This window comes from Capricornis sumatraensis, chromosome 11 (genome assembly GCF_032405125.1).
Source record: "Capricornis sumatraensis isolate serow.1 chromosome 11, serow.2, whole genome shotgun sequence".
Lineage (NCBI taxonomy): Eukaryota > Metazoa > Chordata > Mammalia > Artiodactyla > Bovidae > Capricornis > Capricornis sumatraensis.
In genome coordinates, this window is record NC_091079.1 from 83,555,857 (window position 1) to 83,576,697 (window position 20,841).

General features: G+C 38.1%; 1 protein-coding gene across 2 annotated transcripts in view; it reads right to left on the minus strand.

Moving 5' to 3' along the window:
* VPS13B (vacuolar protein sorting 13 homolog B) overlaps positions 1-20,841 on the minus strand; it is a 779,806-nt gene that overhangs the window by 222,560 nt on the left and 536,405 nt on the right. For both annotated transcript variants that reach the window (XM_068984062.1, XM_068984063.1), the window contains exon 33: positions 14,345-15,032. In XM_068984062.1, coding sequence (XP_068840163.1) covers positions 14,345-15,032 — 688 coding nt within the window. The remainder of the gene's footprint in view (positions 1-14,344; positions 15,033-20,841) is intronic.

The window sequence follows — 20,841 nt, forward strand, 5'->3', positions numbered from 1 at the left end:
AAATTCAATTCTAAATTGCTATATAAATGGTCAGTGGCACCATTTCCTTGTCAATATTTAGGCATTTGACTAACTCTAACCATTTTTGACTAAGCATTTTCTTCACCTCATAAGATGTGACAGGAAGGGGAAAAGGAGATTTCCAGGTTTGAAATTTCAAACCTGGCGCCCATAGGAAGGAAAAGAAGAAAAAATTAAAATGGCTATTGGCGTATGTGATCACCAGGGTCTACCGGTTCTTATTTTTTGAACCAAACTTTCCATACCCTGAAAGCTCATTCTTTCCACTTAATGATGCTAATCAGCAGATAACATGTGAAACATCATCTCAATTCCTTTAATTTTCTACACTGTTTCATGTTGTGCTTGATCCATTTACTATTTTTTTTTGTTATTTTAATGTTGAATTCTAATGTTGGTGACTTCCTGGTGGCCCAGTGGTTAAGAATTTCCCTGCCAACGCAGGGGACACTGTTGGATCCCTGGTAGGGGAAGATTCTACATGCCTTGGGGCAACTAAGCCGCAACTACTGAGCCTGTACTCGAGTCCATGAGCTGCAACTACGGAAGCCCATGCACACTAGGGCTCATGGTCTGCAACAAGGGAAGCTACAATGAGAAGTCCGTGTACCACAATGAAAGAATAGCCTCTGCTTGCCACAGCTAAAAGAAGCTTGCAGGCAGGACTGAAGACCCAGAGCAGCCAAAAATAAATAAATAAATTCTAATGTTGGTTTCAGACACTTTATATGACATCTGATTAAAATTCAGAGCAAGGACACAGAGGAAGCTGTTTAGTCAAAAAATGTAGTCATATAAATTCATGGAAGATCAAATTAATCTGAACTGCAAGCCTCAGCTCTGCTCTAAGTTTGGGTTCTGTAACACTGAAGGCAAATCCAGTGACTATAAATGATTCTTCTCTTTTTTCCTTCACTATGAATATATGCTGATGATTACAATTGGTGTTAAAAAGGGCCAGGACACTAATCTCTTTATCGTGTCCAAAAAGGAAAGTCTTATTACCATTAAGCCCTCCTTTCTAATGCTAATAACTACAGAAGTCCCAATTTATAGTTGATTATTTCATAGTTTCAAGGTATTTCACAAATATTATCTCATTTGGAGGTCAGACTAAACCATTAAACTACAAAAAACACATAGTATTATAAAAGTATACCTTGTTTTATTGTGCTTTGTAGATATTGACTCTTTTAGAAATTGACGGTTTGTGGCAACTCTCTCAAGCAAGTTGATTGGTGCCATTTTTCCAAAAGCATTATCTCATTTTGTGTCTTTGTGTCATCACATGTTGGTAAGTTTCCGATATTTCCATTTTTTTCATTATTATATTTGTTATGGTGATCTGTGATCAATGATCGTTGATGTTACTATTCTAATAGTAGAGCATGTGGGCTCAGCAATTGTATTAGGGCGCCACAAAACACGCCTATATAAGATAATGCAGGGTTGTATGTGTTCTGACTGTGCAACTGACTGGTCATTCCCCCATCTCTCTCTCTCTCCTCTGGCCCCCCTGTTCTCTGTGCTCAGCCACTACTATCATGTCCGCCTCTTTGTGACCCCATGGAGGTAGACTGCCAGGCTCCTCTGTCCATGAAGGAATATCTCAGGCAAGAACACTGGTGGTGGTGGTTTAGTCACTAAGTGGTGTCTGACTCTTGTGACCTCACGGACTAGCCCGCCAGGCTCCTCTGTCCATGGGATTTCCCAGGCAAGAACACTGGAGTGGAGTGCCATTTCTTCCTCCAGGGGGTCTTCCTGACCCAGGGATCGAAACCGCATCTCATCTGTCTCATGCACTGCAGGTGGGTTCTTTTACCTGCTAAGCCATCGGAGAAGCCCCATTCCCTGAGATACAACAATACAGAAATTAGATCAATTAACAACCCTACAGGGGACTCTGAATATTCAAATGAAAGGAAGTGTTGTACATTTCTCGCTTTAAATCAAAAACTAGAAATGATAAAGCTTAGGAAGGCACACTGAAAGCCCAGACACACCAAAAGCTTGGCTTCTTGGACCAGTTAGCCCAGTTGTGAATGCAAAGGAAAAGTTCTGGAGGGAAATTAAAAGTGCTACTTCAGTGAACATGTAAATAATAAGAAAATAAAACAGCTTTATTGCTGATAGGAGAAAGTTTTAGTGGTCTGGATAGATGATCAAACTAGTCACAACACTTTCTTAAGCCAAAGCCTAATCCAGAGAAAGGTCTTAATTCTCTTCAATTCTATAAAGGCTGAAGGAGATAAGGAAGCTCCAGAGAAAAGTGTGAAGCTAGCAGAGGTTAGTTCATGAGATTTAAAGAAAGAGGCCAACTCTGTAACATAAAAGTACAGGGTGAAGCAGCAAATGCTAATTCAGAAGCTGTAGCAAGTTATCTAGAAGATCTGATATCAAGACCCAGAAGCTAAGATAATTAATGAAGATGGCTACACAAAACAACAGATTTTCAATGTAGTCAAAACAGCCTTATATTGGAAGAAGATGCCATCTAGGACTCTCATAGCTTAAGAGGAGAAGTCAATTCCTGGCTTCAAAGCTTCAAAGGCTGACTCTCTTATTAGGGGTCAGTGCAGCTGGTGACTTGAAGCCAATGCTCATTTACCAATCTGAAAATTCTAGGGCCTTTAGGAATTAAGCTAAACCTACTCTGTCTGTGCTTTATAAATGGAACAAAACCTGGATGACAGCACATCTGTTTACAACATGATTCCCTGGATATTTTAAGCCCACTGTTGAGATCTATTGCTTAGGGAAGAAAAGATTCCTTTCAAAACATTGACAATGCACCTGGTTACCCAGGAGTTCTGATGGAGATATTCAACAAGATCAATGTTGTTTTCATGTCTGCTAACACAACATCCATTCTGCAGCCCATAGATCAGGAGTAATTTCAACTTTCAAGCTTTACTATTAAAAAAATACATTTTGTGAAGCTATAACTGCCATAGATAGTGATTTCTCTGATGAATCTGGTAAAGTAAATTAAAACCTCCTGGGAAGGGTACACCATTCTAGATGCCATTGAGAACATTTGTGATTCGTGGGAAGAGGTCAAAATATCAACAATGAGAAGACGCTGATCCCAATTCTCATGAATGACTCTGAGGGGTTCAAGAATTCAGTGGAGAAAGCAACTGCAGATGTGGTGGAAACAGAAAGAGAACAAGAATTAGAAGGGAAGCCTGAACATGTGACTAAACTGATGCAATCTCATGATAAAGCTTTAACGGATGAGGGATTTTTTCTTATGGATGAGCAAAAAAGGAGATGCATGGATTGTTGAAATGACAACAAAGGGCTTAGAATATTACATAAACTTAGTTATAAGGTAGCGGCAGGTTTTGAGAGGATTAACTCCAGTTTTGGAAGAAGTTCTACATGGGTAAAATGCTATCAAGCAGCACTGCATGCTACGGAGAAATCACTCATGAAATGAAGAGTCAATCCACATGGCAAACTTGACTGTTATGTTATTTTAAGATGCTGCCACAGCCACCCAAACTTTCAGTAATCACCATCCTGAACAACAAAGAGGCAAGACACTATACCTGCAAGAAGATTAGGACTCACTGAAGGTTCTGATGATGGTTAGCATTTTTAGCAATGAAGTATTTTTAAAGTAAGGCATATTCATTGTGTTTTAGATATATCACTATTGCACACATAAGGTACTATACTATACAGTGTGAACATAATTTTTATATGCACTGGGAAACCAAAAAGTTGTGACTTGTTTTACTGCAATATTTGCTTTACTGCAGTGGTTCTAGAACCAAAGTCACAGTATCTCTGAGGTATTTCTGTACCTATCTTAGAGAAACGGAAATTAAAGCACCAAGAAGCTCAGTTATCTGCATGAAAGAGCTTTGGCATTAGAGCCCTGACTAAAAGTCTAAGCTTCTGATTTCCATTCCCAAACTCTTCACCATACATAAATCCTCCCACTGGCTGGGTCACTTCTTTACTTAACTTTCTCACTACAACTCTCCCTGAGTGACATACACGAGTGCCTCCCATTTAAAAGACCAACTTACTTGTTGAGTCCTGTCAAAGCAATAATTTCATTTCACATTACTGGCCAGCGAAAAATTTTCCTAGCAGCTAAATTTTCAGATAAATGTTCAAGTTGTGATCGTTATGACATTAAAGTCACAGGTTAATTCTAAGCCTTTCCAGGGATATTAGCAACACTGTTAATTCTAAAGAGACATGTAATTCAAGCCTTCTCTTAAACTCACAAGAACTAAATGAAATCAAGATATGATTTATGAGGTGTTACAAGCTAGTTTATGATTTCCTAACTGTTGGTTTACTCAAATGTCTTTGGCACATTTTCTGCAGACCTACCCATGAAAGAGTACAAAGCCAATTATTATAACTGAAAATCTTCAAACTATACAATAGCTATAATTGAACTGAAATGATGGGAAGTTTTTTTTTAGCCAATTACAACCACTGTTTTAAAATCAGCTTAAAGATACTAGCTGTGATGAAAAAAGCAACAACAACCTTAACATTAACATCCACTGAGTTCTGTGCTACACATTTAGCTGAAAGCTTCATATATATCGTTTAATCTTTACAGCAACCCTAGGAGGTTGCTACCAGTAAAGATAAGGAACTGAAGTTTAGAGGTTAAATGACTTGCCCAAGGTTACACAGTTGTATGCAGTAGAGCCTGGATCAGAACTCAGAACTATTGGAGAAGGAAATGGCAACCCACTCCAGTGTTCTTGCCTGGAGAATCCCAGGGACAGGGGAGCCTAGTGGGCTACCGTCTATGGGGTTGCAGAGAGTCGGACATGACTGAAGCAACTTAGCAGCAGTATTAAATTGTATATATGTACTACAATGGAGATGCAGACATTGAGAACAGACATGGATATAAAGGATGGGAGCAGGGGAAGGCGAGAGTGAGACAAATGGAGAGAGTAACATGGAAACATATACACTATCATAAGCAAAAAAGATCACCAGTGGGAATTTGCTATATGACTTAGAGAACTCAAACCAGGGTGCTATGATAACCGAGAGGGGATGGATGAGGTGGGAGGTGGGAGGGAGGTTCAAGACGGAGGGGACATATGTATATCCATGGCTGATTCATGTTGGTGTATGACAGAACCAACACAATATTGTAAAGCAATTATCCTTCAATTAAAATTAAAAAAAGAAAAATATTTTAAAAATAAAATAACTAAAAAAAAAAACAAAAAAACTCAGAACTAACTCACTCCAAATCTTGACTGCTTAATAAACTATTCCATGTCTGCCTCTTAACTGAACCTAAAGTCATATCTGTAATATTATAAAACCTTACACTGAAGAAAGGGCCCATTACTAGAGGTATTATGACATGAATTTTACACAAGAGTTGTGTTATAACCTGCTTTTTCAGTAGGATAAGTTCTTTGTTGTTGTTTAGTCTCTAAGTTGTGTCCAACTCCTTGTGACATCCCTCAACTGTAGCCCACTAGGCTCCTCTGACCATGGGATTTCCTAGGCAAGAACACTTGGAGTGGGTTGCCATTTTTTCCTCCAGGGGATCTTTTTGACCAAGGGATCAAACCCATGGCTCCTGCTTGGCAGGCAGATTCTGAGCCACCTGGGAAGCCCCAAGATAAGTTCTAATCAACTGTAAATTCTGTATTTTAGTTTGGCTAATGCCTGAAAAATGATGTTAAGATAAAAAGGTTGTAAGAGGATGAAAGTAATGTTTTCAAACTACTTTGTTAGTTTCTAGCACCCATAAATGAGTAATAAGATCCTCGAATGACTGCATACTGAGGAAGTATAGTGGGGGTGGGGCAGGAATAGTGAAGTTCCCTCAGAATGGTTCAAGCTCTTCACAATTGACCAGATGGCAGAGTCATTTCTTCAAAAACAAACAAAAAGCCCCAAACAAACAAGAAGAAAAATGACTTTTTGAGGCTGCCTTGGGCTGCATAGTCAAGATATGAGGCAATTTCCAATCTGGACTCCATTACCTTAAACAAAACAAATACCAACTTTTAAATATTTATAAACACAACTAATATGATTATGTTAAAACAACTACGTACATCTTTATTTAAATGAGAATTGCCAATAATACAGCTGCTACATGTAAAGGTGCTGGCAGAAGATCTCATTTCTGTTAGAGGTTGCTCTAAGTTACAGGGGCAAGGAGAAAGGCCATATTTTAATATTTTAAAAAGAAACCTGTTGACTCACAGATGTACTATCTACTTGGACTAGATGGGCAATCATTCGTAGAGTATTAGTACCAATATCTATAAAAGAAAGTTAAGTTGATAATTTATACTTCAAATAATTTTCCATTTTTTAAAAATTATGGAGAATAACACAAAACACTATATGTATACTTTCAGGTATAACTGGAATAATTTAAAACCTGGCAGACTACAGTCCATAGGGTTGAAAGAGATGGACATGACTGAGGCGACTTAGCATGCATGCTACTCAAGATCACTAAATTATGCAGAATGGGGATTATATTTTATTAACGACACGTTCAAAATCATAAGCAATTATCATCACTCTTCTTTCACTTCAGTTTTCTCAAACAAATGCAGATACAGGTATACATGTAGATTCCATTTTATTCTGGCTGGCATCTCATATATAATTAGGTTTTTAAATATATGTGCATAAAGTATATATGACACACATATATGTGTATATATATAGCCACATCTGCTGAGAAGGCAGACTGACATAAGGAACAATGAGTTTTACAGCATTTCCTCTTTTAACTTGATTTTATAATATATGAAAGAATATCCCTAAGAAACACATTGAAAGAACACTACTACCACCCTTTGAGTATCGGGGTATGTTCTTTGCTTAATGGTGACATGGGCAGGATCAAGTTAATGCTGACAACTCCCTGGGAGCAGTTATTATTCACTACAATATATTTAACTGATCTGTGCTCATAGATGTAAAGATATTAAAGTATCACTTTTAGAGGAAATCCTGTATTAAGTTTCTTAGAAAACCATGCCTCTGCTAATGGACCAGAAAATATTTTCATTATCTTAAAATTGCAGGATTTCTGGTGCCAGCCAAAACTGGAATACGCTTACTACAGTCCAATCCCCATGCTGCTTAAATTAACTCAAGAAAAAGGACAAAACACAAATACCTGACAACTCTGAAAAGTAAACAAGAACAATACAGACGGGGGAGGGGAGTTAAATTTGCAGATATGATCCTACGGTGGTGAATTTTCCATTTGTTTTTCATCTTTTTCCTTATGACTCTGATTTGAGAGTGAGTTCTAAGTTGTGGTGCACAGCGATGGCAAGAACAGCCAAAAGTCCAACAGAAACCTCATCTGGCAGATAAGGCCCATGTGGTTTTCAAGACTGATGGGGAAACCAGCTGCTTTTTCTTTTTCTCTCTTCTGGTTTTCCCCCTAGGGTAGGGTGCATGTGTGTGAGTGTGTGAAGTAGTGCAGTGGCTGTGCTACGATGGCAGTGACACTTATGGAGGTACTATGTTTCATGAGATACAGGTAAACATGCTTGAAATGAATGGAAATACAGAGGTTCTCAGAAGTGAAGAAGAAACTATAAAAAACAATCAAATGGAAATATTACAACAGAAAAGTCCAACAGAAATTATTTAATATGAAGAACAGAGAGGGGGAAAAGATGAACCATGAATGGAGTCTCAGGAATCTGAAGAATAATATAAAAAAGTTTAACCATGGAGTCCTAAAAGAAGAGGAGAAAGATTGGTACAGAAAGAAATAATAGCTAAAAAGTTCCTAAATTTAATTTTTCAATATTTATAGAGTCAAGAAACTCAGAGAACCTCAAACAGGATAAATTTAAAGAAATCTAGACCAGAAACATCACATAATAAAACTCAGGAAATCAAAGGTAAACAAAAAAAAATCTTAAAGACAGCTAGAGAAAGCCAACACACTACATTTATGGAAGCAAGGGTTGGAATTATCATGCATTTCTCATAAGAAAGCAGAGAGGATAGAAGACAGTGGAACAATATCTCTGAAGTACAGAAAGAAATATCAACCTAGAATTCTATATCCAGCAAAAATATCCTTCAGGAATGAGCGGAAACAAATACTCCCAAATGACAGAAAACTCAGAGAATTTGTTACTAGTAGGTCTGCTCTCAAAGAAACGCTAAAGAAGTTCTTAATGTTGAAGGAAAATGCACCAGAGAAAAACTAAGAACTTTAGGAAAGAAGGAAGATCTCTGGACATGGTAAATACCTGGGAAATATTTATAAAATATACTAGTTTTTCCTCTTTAGTTCTTTAAAGTATGTAAGATTACTGACACAAAGGTCAAAATCATATCTGGTAGGATTTTCAGTAGGTGCGAAAGTAATATATATGATAACTATAACATAAATGGGGAAGAGGAAAGGGACCTGTATGATTATGAGGTTTCTATATTTTCTTGAAGTGATAAAATATTACTACTAAATAGACTGTGAAAGATTAAGTATGAAAAGATGCTAACTCCTTGGATGAAAAACTATTACAAAACTAGACAGTGTATTAAAAAGCAGAGACATCACCTTGCTAGCAAAGGTCTGTGTAGTCAAAGCTATGGTTTTTCCAGTAGTCACGTACAGATATGAGAGTTGGACAGATATAAAGAAAGCTGAGCACTGAAGAATTGATACTTTTGAACTGCGGTGCTGGAAAAGACTCTTGAGAGTCCCTTGGACAGTAAGGAGATCAAACCAGTAAATCCTCAAAGAATCAACCCTGAATATTCATTGGAAAGGCTGCTGCTGAAGCTGAAGCAATACTTCGGCCACCTGATGCAAAGTCTGATTCACTGTAAAAGACTCTGATGCTGGGAAGGATTGAGGGCAGGAGGAGGGGGATACAGAGGATGAGAAGGTTGGATGGCATCATCAACTCAATGGACATGAGTTTGAGCAAATTCCAGGATATAGTAAAGGACAGGGAAGCCTGGCAAGCTGCAGTCAATGGGGTCACAAAGAGTTAGAGACGACTTAGAGACTGAAAATCGAGCAAAAGACTGACTGTGAAAGATGCAGTATGTACACTGGAAACCTCAGAGCAACCACAAACATTACAAAGAAACACAGACAAGAAGCAGGCAGGTAAATTAATCAGAATACTAAAAATGATTCTGAATTGTAGCTAGAGAGAAACCTTGGTGTTGTTTTTGTTTAAGTCACTCAGTTGTGGTATCCCGCTCTTTTGTGAGCCCATAGACTGTAGCCTGCCAGGCTCCTCTGTCCATGGAATATCCCAGGCAAGAATACTGGAGTGGGTTACTATTTCCTTCTCCAGGGGATCTTCCTGATCCAGCGATCCAACCTGCATCTCCTGCATTGCTGGGTGGATTGTTTACCACTGACCCACCAGGGAAACTCAGAGAAAAATCTACTACTATGAAAAAAAAAAAGAGTACTCTTATTTCATTCCTCAAAATTCAAGCAGTTTTCATTAAATCATCCCATTCAAATGATACTAAGCTTCCCTTGGGGCTTCCCAAGATCATGGGGGCTTTTCTTGGGGCTTCCCAAGTCAATGATCAAGTGACTTATCATTTTTATGACCCTACTGAATAAGAGAAACAAAATCTGAGAGGATCAGGGCCTACAGGTCTCCTGTATATGAATTTTGGTAACATTCTTATTGGTTCCCTCATTAATTAATGAACTAAGTAAAATCTCTGACATCTTCATTTTATATTTATATAAGAATTATGACTTTTTGAAAACTTATCCTCTGAACATGATATGTTATTAAAGAGTGAAACAAAATTCTTTGTTTACTTTAAATTCTATATGATTTCCATACAAAGGAACATTAGCACATGTAACAATGGTTTATGACTTTCACATAAAACAGTAAACAATTACAAGTTGTTGTGTTATAAATTTTTAAAAATCAAATGTTTTTGTCTTCCTAAAGAAGAAAACACATTATATCCATAACAACTTCTGGCATTTCTGAAATGCTAAAATTGGACAATCACTGAAATTCATATATATGCTAAAATTGCTAAGGGCTGGCTGCCACTTGAGTTACCTTATTAAAAAGGATTAATTTTAGTATTAAGAGAGAAAGCATGAACACTACAGAAAGACATATTACTTCTTTAATTTTTAACTTATGATGCCTTTAACTTTTCTTTGACCTAATTTCTTAGAAAGTTACCTGGTGACACCCTTTTTTGTCCCTCCCATTAAGACACTGTAAATAGTCCTTCACGTCAGAATCCAGGAATGCAACTGGTCATCTTTACCTTACTCCTTCTCTTCCCTATGAATGTTAATGCTATGGTTATTCATATTTTCTCTGTTTTCTTACCCACATGGTTACTATTTCAAGGCTTCAAAAGAATCCTGGACATGGAACATTGCTTTCTTCAGGATAAAAAAGTGCTACATAAAGTGTTTCTGGGTAGCTAAATTGGTAATGGGACTTGGATAGCTCATTCAAGTGGACCAATTTAAAACAGAAATTCCTCACATCAGTTTTTGAAAAATAACTTCATTAATATTTTTAAAATTTATGTATTTAAGTATTGAATAAACTAATGAATGGCTCACTAAAATATCAAATATGCATATAAATATGCATCTTTAAAACAAATTGAAATATACTGTAATCTGATACAGTAGTGGCTTACAGATGTCAACTCTCTAAGGCCAAAGCTAGTTTAAATATTTTTAGAAAGGTAAGTGTACGGAGATGAATTCCAAATTACAGAATGAGAAAACTCTACACCTGGAATGAACCTTGTTGGTATCTATTATAATCATTACGTTTTCTAAAAAAGGAAGCAGAAACCCAAAGAAGTGAAATGCTTGGCTAAGATCACTCTGCTAATAAATAGCAGGGCCAATTAAATTCCAGGCTTTCTACTTTGTAATTTCCTTCTCCAGGGGATCTTCCCGGCCGTGGGATCAATCCCAGGTCTCCGGATTCTTTACCAATGAGCCACCTGGGAATCCCAGTAATCTTTGTACTACTAGTTACTTAATAACTAAAACAGTAGCAGCAAACATTTGTGAGTTTGTGAGGGTGCAGTACTTGCATAGCCTGTTAGGGGAAGCACACTGAAACCGCCCACCCTGGCCAGGCACCATAGTAACCATTTGCATGAGTTGTTTTATGACAGGAGATCCTGATAAGAAATATGGAACTAATAAGCCACCACCAACCAGAAGAACTCAGGAAAGGTCGAAAGGAGACACCGGTGGTCCGTGCACTTCCCAGAATCCCTCTCACTAGCACCCATCTTTGGTGAGCGATGCACTCGCCACCAAGAAAGACTGAATTAGAATGATTGGCCAAAGACCACCTGGAAACTAATCCCATCACCATAAAACCCGAGACTGCGAGCCACATGGCAGAGCAGTTCTCCTGGGTTCCCTTACCCTACTGCTCTCCACTTGGGTGCCCTTTCCCAGTAAAATCTCTTGCTTTGTCAGCACATGTGTCTCCTCGGACAATTCATTTCCGAGCGTTAGACAAGAGCCCAGTTTTGGGCCCTGGAAGGGGCCCCTTCCTTCAACACTTTCACTAATGATCTCTTTTCAATTTCATAATCGCCCTATGAGATGGATGGGTACACGTCTCCTAAGTGAGAGTTAGAATTTCAGCTCAGGTTGTCATAGTACCAAGAGAGGCTGTACTCTGTAGTCACGTGGACACATATATACAAATTCACCAGTTAAAACAGAGAAAAGGAACCATTTGCATGGTCTGGAGGACAATGGAGGTTGACTGAAAACTGAGATTCATATTTTTCTCTCCACTCTAAGGATCCATACAGGTTGAGAGACCAGACTCAGAAAGTCCAGAAAATCTTGGTTTTGTATTTTAGCTCTGTTTATTTGTCATCTTGGAGAAGTGATTTCTCCAAACTTCAGTTTCTTTACATATAAGATGGGAACATATTTCCCATAGAGCTGTTAGAAGGATTAAATGAGATAATGCATTTAAAGCAGTTATTACAATGCCTGGCACAGACTGAGTACACAATAATTGCTAGTCATTTTTTTTAGCTGTTAAATTTAACTACTTGTTTCTGACAAATGTCACTAAACTCATTTTAAGGAAATATGATGACTTATATTGATGACTCTATTTGGACAGTGTAAATGTCCAAGGAGATGCTTTTTGTATAAAGCAAGGTATCCAGAAGAATATTATGTAAAGAAGGCTCCTTAGGAGGTAGTAAGACTTTTCCTCCCACACATAAATCCCCTATACTCAATCTGGTATATAACCTTCTAAACTTCGTCTGCTGAAACTGGGTTCCACATTGGTCTATGCACAAGAAAGTTTTTTTTAAAAGATAATTTATCATTTCAAGCTAGGAACCTATTATAATTCCAGTGTATACCTTTACTATGATAACTCAGCTGAACTCAGTTATCAATATCTTTTAGCAGAAGCTGCTGAAGCCACCCACCCATAGAGCAACTGCAGATGAAAGCCGTTAGGGAGGGATGTGGAAAGAACTTTTGTTCTCCCAGTCGTACATCTAGTTTTTGTTAATGCTAAGCAGATACCCAAACAGGTATCAGGTCTATAGGCATGAGTCCCTGAATAATATAACATAAACTACCTCAGCACCTCTCTCATCTCCACTGAACAGAAGTAGCCATTATATTACAGGTGCTCAGTAAACGAAAGCATGTTTGAAGAAGGGAGGCAGTGGTTACTGATAAATGTTTAACGCTGGCTCTCAGAGTAGGAGAGCTGATTAACAGCATTTGCCAATATCTGTTTTGTAAATACTCTCACTATGGTGATTTAAACTAGCAGTGGTTTAACTACTGTCTTTCAAAGTTCCTAAAAATTTAACAATTAGCTCTTCTGAGCCAGTATGATCCAGCACAAGCACTAATGGAGAGATGGCTAGCAAGCAGTCTAAAAGGTAACCCTAGGCTATTCCTCCTTAGCAATTGGTCAGTTACCACTTTCTAAAGTCAAGGACTTGAACTATTCCTCAGCAAGAGCCCAGGGCTCCTCTGACTTACTTCCTGGGACTCCTATCTACTCCTCAGGAGCCTGCTGTATAAAACGACTCTCCTTAGCGCCAAGAACGAACCAGCCTGACTTCCAGAATGGACAAATTATCCAAATGCCTTACTGCTGATGTTCATCTGATAGATGGGACCACCTGAGAACAATAAAATGCCTAAGTTATACCTGAGCTTGTGAGGGCCCTCTTCCAATACCAGATCTTAGATGATCCCGCTACCCTTTCTGGGAAGTGTTTCCTGACAAATCTCTAATTCTGCATTGCTGCTAAGTCGCTTCAGTCTTGTTTGACTCTGCGCAACCCCAGAGATGGCAGCCCACCAGGCTCTGCCGTCCCTGGAATTCTCCAGGCAAGAACACTGGAGTGGGTTGCCATTTCCTTCTCCAATGCACGAAAGTGAAAAGTGAAAGTGAAGTCGCTCAGTCGTGTCCGACTCTTCGCGACCCCATGGACTGCAGCCCACCAGGCTCCTCCGTCCATGGGATTTTCCAGGCAAGAGTACTGGAGTGGGGTGCCAGTGCCTTCTCCGAATTCTGCATTAACTCTGGGAGAAGGTCTCTGTCCCTGGTCTGGCCCTGTTTTCATTAGCTGTTATTACTTAACAGCACATATGTCTTAAATCTGAATCCCTGATCACTTTCCTAGTCTCAACATGCAACAAGCTTCAGACGTTCAATGTAATTATTATAATAATATATGGTGCTCTCTGGTTTTAGGCAAGCCTGGATGGGGCAACAAGAAGCAGTTGGCCAACACCCACTAGTAAATATGCTTGTTGTAGATGTGTAAAATTGTTGTCATCTTACTTTGCTAATAAACCTTCTCAAATACATTTAATATCAAGCTGTTACAGCAAGATGATTATGGCAAAAGAATACCAAAACAATAAACTTCATTTTCTAAAGTTTTTCTTTTTTTAACCTTAGCAGCACTGACATGGAACGCAAACCTAAGGGCCATTAATACAAAAAAAAACCCACTTTGCTTCTTAATTATTGGAAATTGTTAAGCATTTCAATAGCCCAGAAAGAGCCCCTGTTTTATTCAGCTCCTGGAAAAAAAATTCAGAGGCACGGTAAGAACACCAAGGCTAAATCCTGTTACTTTTCAAACATTTACTTAAACGTGATTTAGCTGTGGGACATGAACTTTACGTATTTACATATTTGGTAGAGAAAAGAAGTTTTGTCTGGTTTGCCAGCTGTTTCCTGTTTGATCAACCTTAAAACTTTGGGAATAAAACTTAATATGTACTAGTGGTTATTAGCACCCTAGTAAATTTGAAGGCTCTTACCTGTACATTTGTAATCAGAGGCAACCCCTTTAAGCACAGCATCGAAAATGGATATTTCCACTCGTTGCTTCCTGTGGTGACAGCTCAGAAGCAAAGAAGGCTGGGATACAATAAAGTACAAGAAAGGTTCTAGTCGTAAGTCACCGGTTCCTCTTCTTCCAGGCTGCCGAACGATAGTTATGCCGAGGGCTTGTCTAGCAGATGACCTCGTGGATGCATGCAGACTTTCGAGAGAGATGACCCCTATTTTTTTCCCTGAAGGAAAAGATATGTTGCTGCTTAAGAGATCTTCTGCTGTTACCATGGAAATACATGCCTGGCTGGGCTTTGTGACATCTGAATCGACTTCTGGCAGGTTTAATGAACTCTTGCCTGTTTTTTCATTATCCTTTTGTTCTTGCGATTTCGATTTGGGTAAGGCTGTACAGGAATAGGTCATTAGTGAGATTCTACTTGCAGTAATAAATATGTCAAAAGGAATAAAATTTAGATTTTTTACAATTGACGACTGGCGTGAGGGACGGGCAATGCGGTGCTGACTGGCACCACTGTGCTGCTCTATCTGTACTATTCTGATTTTAACGCTGTCACTGCCAATTCCACTGTCCTGGGCACCACTGTATCGAGATGAGCTATCAGCCATGCTTCCATCATATGTATCCATTTTTTTCTGTTCTTGCTTAGTGATCTGCAAGGAAAAATGATAAAATATTTTAAACTAATTATATTCCAAGTGTTACTATGTAAATGTTATAGAAACACTAAAACTGGGTCTAGTATAATAGTAATCATAAAAATAAAGTAGGTACCCTTTCAAGAAATTATGCATATTAGAATGCCAAGACAATCTTTGAGAGAAACATCACATGTGCATTTCAATCATTAAAAGATACTTTTCAGGGGAATTCTCTGGCAGGCCAGTGGTCAGAACTTGGTGCTTTCACTGCCAAAGGTGAGAGGGTGAGGGTTCAACCCCTGATTGGGGAGCTAAGATCCCAACAGCCACGTGGCTCAGCCGAAAGAAAAAATAAATAAAATAAAATATACTTTTCAATGTCAGACTTTACTTTCTTTGGACTAACACAAATAGTATGTGTTTACATATAATGCCTCAGTTAGTATCCTTTATGGTGATTTTCCACGTAGCACAATAAACTGTTTTCAAATCATGATTACTATTGGTTGAAATTAATTTTAGGCAGGAGTAGATTATACTGTTTACTCTATCACTGTAAAACTGATTTACAGGATTTTGGATAGTAGGAGAGGGAAAAGTCAGTAGTCCTAAATTATGAAAGACAAAGAAAAGTAAACTAAAATAAATGTGTGCCATTCAAAATGATGTTTATTTTCCTTTACTACAATAGGACTTGAAACAAGGATAAATGTAAGTGATCAAGCAAAATGTAAGTAATTAAAACCTTTGAATGTGGATTTTCCCTTTGTGCACTAAATGTATCCGTACTTTCTCAAATACTTCCACCAACAACTGCCTACGTAGAGAACAAAAAGCAACGTGGTGGGAGCAGCAGTTATGACTATTTTGTCAGCACAACTGCATGACCTCCAGTTTGATTCTTGGTTCCCTTTCTTAGCCCCCCAACCATTAATTAGTTTCTAATACACTATTGAGTCCTAGATACTCACTTGCTTTTTCACTGAATTAATTCAGATTCATTAAAGAACTCATTAAAGAACTCAGGCTTCCCTGGTGGCTCAGCTGGTAAAGAATCCACCTGCAATGTGGGAGACCTGGGTTTGATCCCTGGGTTGGGAAGATCCCCTGGAAAGGAAATGGCAACCCACTCCAGTATTCTGGCCTGGAGAATTCCATGGATCGTATAGCCCATGGGGTTACAAAGAGCTGGACACGACTGAGTGACTTTCACTCATAATGGAAGAACTCATGGAAAATCTGAGAGAAAAACAAAATCCTCCCAATTCCCTTCTTACTACCAGATGCTTTACTGTCTGAGCCACCAGGGAAGTCTTTTTTACTGGAGTGGGTAGCCTTTCCCTTCCCCAGGGGATCTTCCCAACCCAGGGATCTAACCCAGATCTCCTGCATTGCAGGTGGATTCTTTACCAGCTGAGCAACAAGGGAAGCCCCTTCTTACTACCAAACACAACCAATGGCAATCTTTTAGTGTATTTCCTTTTGTCTTTTTTCCCTACTTGTGCGTAGGTTCTCCTCACCCCTACCCTGTATGGTTATAATAATATTGCAGAGACAAATTGGTAATAAAAAATTTTAACATATTAATATACTCTACATAAATGTCATTTTTTAAAAGCTGCATAATATTTCATTCAGTGTTAGGAGCACTTTGTTCAACTATTCCCATATAGCTGGACAATTAGGTATTCAAGTTTTGCCAACAAACATCTATGACAAACATCTAAATAAGATTTTCTTAAGACAGGATCCTAGAAGTAGAATTACTAGGTAAATGGTATGAAAAAGTTTAAGGTTATCAAATATTGCCAGCACCTTTCCAAAAAGGGTGTACTAATCTGTATTCCCCTTTCACTTTCATGCATTGGAGAAGGAAATGGCAACCCAATCCAGTGTTCTTGCCTGGAGAATCCCAGGGACGGGGGAGCCTGCTGGGCTGCCATCTATGGGATTGCACAGAGTTGGACACGACTTAAGTGACTGAGCAGCAATCTGTATTCCCATCAGCAGTGAAAAAACATTCCCCACAGTACTGGCTAATGAGCTTCATTTTGTAGGCTCTTCCTTAATTTGGTCAATCACTTTTCCACATTTTAAGTTGCTTGTGAAAATGTTAAAGGACAGTTAATTCAAGACAATGATGTAACAGTCATTAAAATTTTTCAAATAATTTTTTTGTTAATTTATTTTAATTTTGTGGAGAAGGGCACAATGTTATCAAAAAATATAGTATTTGAAACAAAAATAGCTAATCCCTTTTCTCTGAAGACACCCTGTTCTTTTAAACCCTTTTCTGTATACCATGCTGCTTCCCTGCCTGGAGCTCCTTCTGAAACTGCTGTAGCACGCCAACACTTAGCTCTCCATGAAGACTCAGAACAATGACACCTGTCTGGGAGTTGCGCTTTTAATTCTTTTCCTTCTTGGTGTTCCTAGTACTTAATTCATACTTATATTTTTGTTGCTGTTCAGTCACTCAGTTGTGTCTGACTCTTTGCAACCCCATGGACTGCAGCACACCAGGTTTCCCATTCCTTCACTTTAGGATTTATTATTTTCTACTAGATCTTTTATTTTCTACTACAATATTCTAGAGTAGTCTAGAATATTCTGTGGTGGCAGATTCAGATAGTGTTAAAACAATCTAAAGGTCTTGGAGTCAGACAGAAGCAGGGTTAAGTGCAACACTTTCTGATTGTGTGCTATTGGATAAATTACAATCCTCTTTAAGGCTACATAATCTCATCTGTAAAATGGGAATAATAAACCCTATTTCAAGGGGTTAGCATAAGGATTCAATGAATTAATGTACCTAGAGAGGTCAGTGCGTTGCCTGGCATACAGCAAATACCCACTAATGGGCAGCTGCTGAAGGACTGCTGGAAGGCCTGTGCCATACTGTTTCGTTTCTGTCTATCACCAAGGACTATCTCATCAGTGACAAGCACACTGAAGAGAGGATCCATAAAAGTTCGATGAGATGTCAGCTTCTGATACAATATTAAATGAAAAAAAAAAAACTGCTCTGCAGACAAGAAATATTTAATTGTTAATATGTAAATACATGTGTACACTGTACTCTTTAAGGTCTGTCCAGATATATTCATGAACTTTCCTTATTGGCATCCTCCATACTGTGTGCTGGTCACACTTCAAGTAGTCCTCTGTCTCTAACAGATGCTCGTCCTCACACTGGGGACGCTAATACCCAACCGACAAAGTTGCTGCAGGATCATGAGCTAATGTACTGACCACATGTAGTAGGCATTCAATAAAGGGTAAGTTAAAAAAAAGAAGTCACCTTCCTTATGAAGACTTTCTCAACCTTTCTAGATGGTGCTTGCATTTTTAGCTTCTGTGCTTTCATACAAACTAACATTTTCATAGCACTTTTCAAACACTGGTTTGTCTCAGAGATTGGGAGCAATGGAAGATAAGAAATCAGATACCACTGAGTATGTTTACTAGGGCTTTCCAGGTGGCTCAGTGGGTAAAGAATCTGCCTGCAATGCAAGAGATGCAGGCAGACACAGGTTCAATCCCCGGGTTGGGAAGATCCTCTGGAGGAGGACATGGCAACCTGCTCCAGTATTTCTTGCCTGGAAAATTCCATGAACAGAGGAGCTTGGTAGGCTACAGTCCATGGGGTCTTAAAGAGTCAGACATGACTGACCACGCACACACCATACCACGCCAAACACTGGCAGCATATTACATATGTTTTCTTTACTAATTGTTACAACCCTTTAAGGGGGTACTGTTATCCCATTTTACAGCTGAGGACACTGAGGCTGAAAGAGATTAATCAATAGGTCCAAGGTCAGACAGCTAGTAGGCAATGAGGAGAGAACACCATTAGTATTTGTAGCATACACCACATTGCTTTAAACAATGTTAAAGTTCAAGAAGTGTGTGCTGACCAAACAAATTAATGAACATATTTAATTTTAAAATTCAGTAAAATAAAAATATGACAATTATCAAAGGGATAATTAAATTGGAAAGATTTCAGTTATTTATTATAAGAATTTCAAATATACCTCCAAATCTAGTACGAGCTAGGAATTCTCAAATAATATGTGAAAAGATAATAAAATCATTTACATAAGCAATCTAGGATCTACTGTGCAAACTAAATATATCTGTGTAGCATAATTGTAGAAAATCCTCTAAGTTGCACAAGAAACTCAAATCAAGAACTCAACTGTTTTTATTCTCTCAATCAGGAAAGGCAATCATAATCAACTACATGAGTCTATACCTTCTATGCACAGAGCCTTATATTTTCTTCTCCTGATGTACAGATCTGCATTTAAAAATCTAGCTTCTCTTTCTTTAAAGTGTTCCCTATCAATGTTAACATGATAAACAAGCCACTTACAGGTAAAGGTAAATAAATGTAGTGTCCAGCCCTATTACCTGTTGAGATTGCCACGTTAGACTCTAGCGAATGTCAACTGGCATGATCTTGCAATATAAATAACCAGCAAGGGCAGGATGGCAGCTATCAGCTCAGGTCACACGGGTTAGTGAACAGAAGTCAGATGGTAACTAATTCTAGTCACTACTGAGCAGAATGGAATTTGAACCAATGACCCAGAGATGAAAGACTCTGACTCTCACTGGAAGGGAAAAAAAAGTACAACTTTCCCAGTATTAGAAGACTAAATTCTTAAAAATGGGTTAAAAGCCAAGATTTCCTTCATTTATCTCAGTTTCCGCACTATTATGTAGAACTGAAATAAATAAGCTGATGATTTTGAGACATATTTAAAAATCCATAGGTTTGTCACCAGTCCACTACAGATTTATCTATTATACTGAAGACCATCTGGCCTATCAAGGAAGTTTTATAATTAATTATGTGTGCTCAGCTCGAAACTTAGGCATCAATTTACTATTCCTTTGTGGAGAAAGAAAAGTTCACAATGTAATAACTCTGAAAATAACTTTTCCTTTATTATTGTCCAAGGGGAGTAATAATTTAAGTTGTCAAAAATAGCAATATCTGCTTGCTGTTAGTGAGGGCAGCAGAAAACATGTATCTCTGGGCAGTGCTATTACATCAGCTCTCCCACTCTTTACCTAACTCATTTAAAATGAACAATAAAAGTTTTCTTTAATTAGCTACTGGTGTGCATTAACATGATCATGATTAAACCATAAAAACCAACTGTACATTACTCTGGTCCCCTCTTCCATATGTTTTGAATTATTCTGTTTGAAAATGTACTTTGCATCCCTTTTAAAAGTTCGACCTTCTGCTTTCAGAGAATTAAATGCATATTACTGCAGAGAAGAAGATAATGTTTCAGACCTCCAGGCATATATTAAACACACTGGCAGCACTTGAGACAAAATGCTTTACTTATTAGATACTTCCTATTCTAAACAGTGTCATCAAAGGCTAAAAACAAAATCCATATAAAAGCTGCACAATGCTTCCACACAGAACCTGTGCCAAAATCCCTGTACTTTCCAACTAATGAGGAAAGGATGTGTACTCTTAACATATGAATGTAAGATTTTCCAAGCATTCACTTTAGGAAACCGGGCTATTGATTCCATATGGGTTATGTTAAATGAAACTCTATTGGTAAAATAACCTTTAAGATATCTGGCATGATAACTATAATTAAACAATATTCAAAAGACTAAAACAAAAGGGAATTTGGTTCCACAATGGCTAATTAAAATAAAATGAAAAAACACAGCATGCCATCTATCAAGATAAATTGTTATTGTTTAAGAACTATTTAAATACTGTTAAAATATACTTTCAGATAAAATCTGAAAGAGCTGGAAAAATATTTGTGGCTTA